At 46.1% G+C, this 4,999-nt stretch overlaps 1 protein-coding gene across 1 annotated transcript in view; it reads left to right on the top strand.

Annotated features, from left to right (window-relative positions):
- IGSF5 (immunoglobulin superfamily member 5) overlaps positions 1 to 3,171 on the top strand; it is a 26,860-nt gene extending 23,689 nt beyond the window's left edge. The window contains exon 9 of the mRNA XM_027909156.1: positions 2,782 to 3,171. Coding sequence (XP_027764957.1) covers positions 2,782 to 2,850 — 69 coding nt within the window. The 3' untranslated portion in view covers positions 2,851 to 3,171. The remainder of the gene's footprint in view (positions 1 to 2,781) is intronic.
- The last annotated feature ends 1,828 nt before the right edge of the window (positions 3,172 to 4,999 follow it).

Below are 4,999 nucleotides of genomic sequence, written 5' to 3'. Positions count from 1 at the left end.
GCTCTGCAGAAAATGGGCCAGCACACAGCATGGGCCGACTGAAATTCATGAAATTATTCATTAATTGATATCAGAGCACAGTAAGAGTGAAGTAGAAGTAACCCAGGGCATTTGCTCTGAAGGAAATAACTGTGAAAGATGCAGCAGGGCAGAGGTGAAACGTCACAGGCACCGTCCCCCACCCCAGGAACAAAGTCACTGCTTGGTTCCTCCTCTGCTGAGGAGGAGAAGTGGCAGGACAAGGCAGGGGCTGGAAGGTTCATTGTTGCTAATGAGATTTTTAAAGGAAAAGAGGCATATTGGGGTAATATTTTTACCAGTGATGTCACAGAGCAGCCGAGATCCAGCTGGTGAACATCCTCTGGCTCTGCTATTCAGAATCGTATGGAAATAGAAATCAGAGAATCACAGAATGGTTTGGGATCGAAGGTATTAAACATCATCTTGTTCCAACCCCCTGCCATGGGCAGGGACATCTTCCACTAGCCCAGGTTGCTCCAAGCCCCGTCCAACCTGGCCTTGGACACTTCCAGGGATCCAGGGGCAGCCACAGCTTCTCTGGGCAACCTGGGCCAGGGCCTCCCCACCCTCACAGGGAAGAATTTCTTCCCAATATCCCATCTAACCCTATCCTCTGTCAGTTGGAAGCCATTCCCCCTTGTCCTGTCACTCCAGGCCCTTGGAAATAGTCTCTCTCCATCTTTCCTGGAGCTCCTTCAGGCCCTGCAAGGCCACACTCAGGTCCCCCCAAAGCTTCTCTTGTCCAGCTGAACAATCCCAGCTGTGCCAGCCTTTCCTCCCAGCAGAGCTGCTCCAGCCCTGGGATCCTCTTGGTGCCTCCTCTGTCCTCTCTCCAGCAGCTCCATGTGCTCCCTGTGCTGTTCCCAGGGCTGGAGCAGCTCTGCAGGGGGGTCTCACCTGAGTGGAGCAGAGGGGCAGAATCCTCTCCCTAAATCTCCTTCCCCTTTCCACAGCACTGCTCGGGGAACTTTCTGATTAATGGCTTTTTTCCCTGTAGTAAATATGGGCGCAATACAGTATTTTCGGGCAACAGGTTCTGGGAAATATTCCCACCCCGCTAATTTGCTAAGCATGGGATTGAAAGAATGACATATTTCAGGCAGTTTTAGACACAGTTTGCTCTTGGTCCCCCTCTGAAACTTTCTGGTTGCTCAGTACACTGGTAGTTCAGTATCCTTTATACCCACAGTCCACAATATCTGGGAGTATTTGCTTCAATCAGGAAATGCCTGTTCTGCCAGAAATGGAGCAAATCTCATCACACATTAACCTGAGGGGTCACCCAGACCACGGGGAGGTTCTGCTGTGCCCTGGAAATGAGAGAGTGATGTCTCTGCTCAGCACCAGCCCGGCCTCAACTGCAAGAAATCAAGTGCAACAGAGAGATCTTGGGAAAGGTCTCCTGAGCAGAGCCAGGCAATCCTGCTACTTCCCAGAGCACCTCTGCTCTCTCTGCAAAAATAAACAGTAAAGAAGGGTAAATTTAGAAAACAGCAGCCTGTTCTAGCGACAAAAGGGATGGGGAGGGAGGAGAAAAGAGAGTTGTGTTCTAAACAGAAGGCAACTGTCTTGTGAAATGTTTCTAGGATAGCTATATTTATCCCACAGTTTTCCTTGAGGTGCTGGGACTCATTAAATACCAGAGACATGTTGTCCACATTTGTTATCCAACGTTTTTCCCTCCGTGGCCTCTTCAATAATGTATATGTACCAAATGCATTATTGAAGATACTTAATACTGGAAGAATACCAAGGCAATGGAGACTGCACAGGATTAATGCTCCAGAAATAAAAATAAAAAAAAAAAAAAGCCACAAGAAGATGGGTCAGTAGTTAAAGAACCACTTTTGGCTCGATAAAAAAACTGGGGAAAACAGTGGAATTCCCGTTAATTTCCAAAGGTTTGAGACCAGGTGAGGAATTGCAGGGAAGGGCAGCCAGAAGGCGGCACCTGCTTGGGGGCAGATTAAACCAACACCAGGGCTGGACAGAGCAAACCGTTCAGCTGCAGCGTTTCATTTAGGGAACCATGTGAAAAGACATGTTTTATAATTCTGGAATAAATTTTCGTCCCTCAGAGCTGCTTCATAATCATCTGTGTGAGGTTACATTTGAATATCCAGAGTGTGTGTTACTCGGGTGCACCTGAGAATGAGTTTTTCCTTGTCCTTCCTCTCTGCCGTGGCATTTTGGAGGTAAATTAGGAGTAATTAGGGCTAGAAATGAGGACAGACTTTGCAAAGCTGCTGAAGGGGGGGTCAGCCTGGAAACAGGCTGCTGTCAGGGAAAGCACAATCCTGCCAGTCATGGGAAGTTTAAAGAAAAGCCTGCCTTGAATAAACACTGAGATGTTGGGAGTGATTTTTGGGGCACGTGAGAAGCTGGTGGGCTCATTGCTGCGAGTCCTGATGGATTTGGGAAGCAACGTTCAGGTTTTCCTTTGAAAGAGGTATTTTCCTTAAGAGAGCCAAAGGAGAAACACCCAAAATCTTTTTTTTCCTTGAAAGAATCCAGACTTCAGAGGCCACAAGAAGTTCTCAGGTGGCACCAGATCAGTTAATGAATTCCCAGAGCTGCCACGTGAAGCTTTTGTTTCGTTCTGCTGCTCATCCTCTCCCTTTGTGTTTAGATTCTGAGTGGGTTGCTGATGAAAGATTTCATTTTGGGGTGAGGCTTTGGCAGGCAACCTCCTGAGAACCCTGGTGGGACAGCTCTTCTAGGACTGCTTTGAGTTCTCTAACTGCTTTTGCTCTCCCATAGGTGCGACCCCAAAGACGTCCTGATTACCTGATCAGCCCCAAGAAAATCAGGAACGTGACCCTGGTGTAGGATGGACTTTTCCAGGATATTTTCCTTTTTTTTTTTTTTTTTTTTTTTCATTTCTGCATCAGGGAAATGTTAAAACCACTTCTCTCAGTTTAAGCTATAAGTTATTTTTATTTTTTTTTTCCTCGTGTAATGAAATAAAATTGCAACCTTTATAAAGTAGCACATTAGATCTCAGCAGAATAATGGACATAAATGACATAAATGGACATAAATGACATAAGTGGACAGCCTGAAGTTCAGAGACAAGGAATTTGATGGGATTGGACAAAAGGAGGAGTCTGTGCTTTGGGTCCCAAGGAAATCAGCAAAACCCCTGTCAGACAAAAATCTGATGTTACAGCAAGATCAAGGACTGGAACTGTAAGACATTTATGAGTCCAGAAGAACTGGTTGATAATAATAATAATAATAGTAATGGTTAATACAATATCAACTGCTTTTTAATGTGCTTTATGTACAGCTGAGCATCTTGACCTTCTGGATCAACAGCATTTTTCAGTTCCTGTTCTGTAATAAAATCAAGGGGAGTTTTGGTGAGGACAGTTTCAAAATTTCTAACAAAACCACCTTAGGCTCATAAATTAATTTGTTCCCTTTCAGTAAGTTACTTTCTAAAAGGTATTTGCCTTAAATCCAGTGTTCCATCCTGAAATAAAACCCAATCATCCATATGCAATAAAAAAAAAATCCTTTTTTAAATTGAAATTGAAAAATCTCGAGCTGGAAAATGTAGATTTGAAACTCTTGACTCCGAAGAGTTGTTGCTTGAATGTTTTATGTCTCTGTTCTACTTGTGGGCTGAGTTTGCACCAAATGACTTGTGCCACAGCAATGGTGGTATTCGTGTTGAACAGTGTTTTTTCCTCAGGGATAGAGTGGATAAGGACCACGGGAAATGCACTTTATCAAGGCAACTTGTCAGCAGAGCAGATCCAGCACATGGACTTTGTAAAGTAAAAAAAAAAAAAAAATAAAAAAAAATTTGTGATTTCTAGCAGAAATGTTTCACCTGAAATTTTGTATTTCATAATAAAAAGTTCAAGCTTGATATATATATATATATTTTACGAAAAGAACAAACTTCTTCCCGAAAAACAAGTTATTTTCAGCGCACTCATCTTCCTACCCACTCAAAGAACTCTGAATTATTCAGCGTGTCTCGTGTTGATTTTCAGCACCGCCCGATGCAGGTGCACTGCGAGTGCTGAGAGAAGCCACCGCTCAGAACCACTTCCAGTGACAATCTGTGCAACAGAAGTAACAAATCCCAGACCTGATCCCGGCAAGAGGAAGCTGCTTTTGCACGTTTGGCATTCGGCATCTCGTGAATTGGTGGCAGATTTGGCGCCGCCGGTGGCATTTCCAGTCGCAGGGTCTGCCACGTGCTGCTGTACACGAAGCTGTGGGGAATTCTGACCATCCACATCTTTCTTGGCTGAGTAGGAGCTTTGGAATGCTTTCTGTGTCATGCAGGGAAAAATAGGAGCAGTTTAGGTTGAGATTTTCCTTGGAAATATCCTTGTTTTCCTTGAAAAGAACACGCGTGGAGAGAAGGATCTCCATGGAGAGAGAAGGGAACTGGACAAGCTGGATCCATGGGCTGATTCCAGTGGGATGAGGTTCAACCAGGCCAAGTGCCCTTTGGCCACAACAACCCCCTGCAGCGCTACAGGCTGGGCACAGAGTGGCTGGAGAGCAGCCAGGCAGAAAGGGACCTGGGGGTGCTGATGGACAGGAGGCTGAACATGAGCCAGCAGTGTGCCCAGGTGGCCAAGAAGGCCAATGGCATCCTGGCCTGCATCAAGAACAGTGTGGCAGCAGGAGCAGGGCAGTGATCCTTCCCCTGTACTCAGCTCTGGTGAGGCCACACCTTGAGTATTGTGTTCAGCTCTGGGCCCCTCAGTTCAGGAAGGACATTGAGGTGCTGGAGCGGGTCCAGAGAAGAGCAACGAGGCTGGGGAAGGGACTCAAACACAAGTCCAGTGAGGAGAGGCTGAGGGAGCTGGGGTTGTTTAATCTGGAGAAGAGGAGGCTCAGGGGTGACCTCATCACACTCTACAACTCCCTGACAGGAGGTTGTAGCCAGGTGGGGGTCGGTCTCTTCTCCCAGGCAGCTCTCTGTGAGACAAGAAGGCATGAGCTTAAGCTC

The sequence above is a fragment of the Empidonax traillii genome, unplaced genomic scaffold (genome assembly GCF_003031625.1).
Source record: "Empidonax traillii isolate 1590-97213 ecotype Southwest subspecies unplaced genomic scaffold, ASM303162v1 scaffold1966:size76252, whole genome shotgun sequence".
NCBI lineage: Eukaryota > Metazoa > Chordata > Aves > Passeriformes > Tyrannidae > Empidonax > Empidonax traillii.
This window is presented reverse-complemented; position numbering and strand designations above follow the sequence as displayed.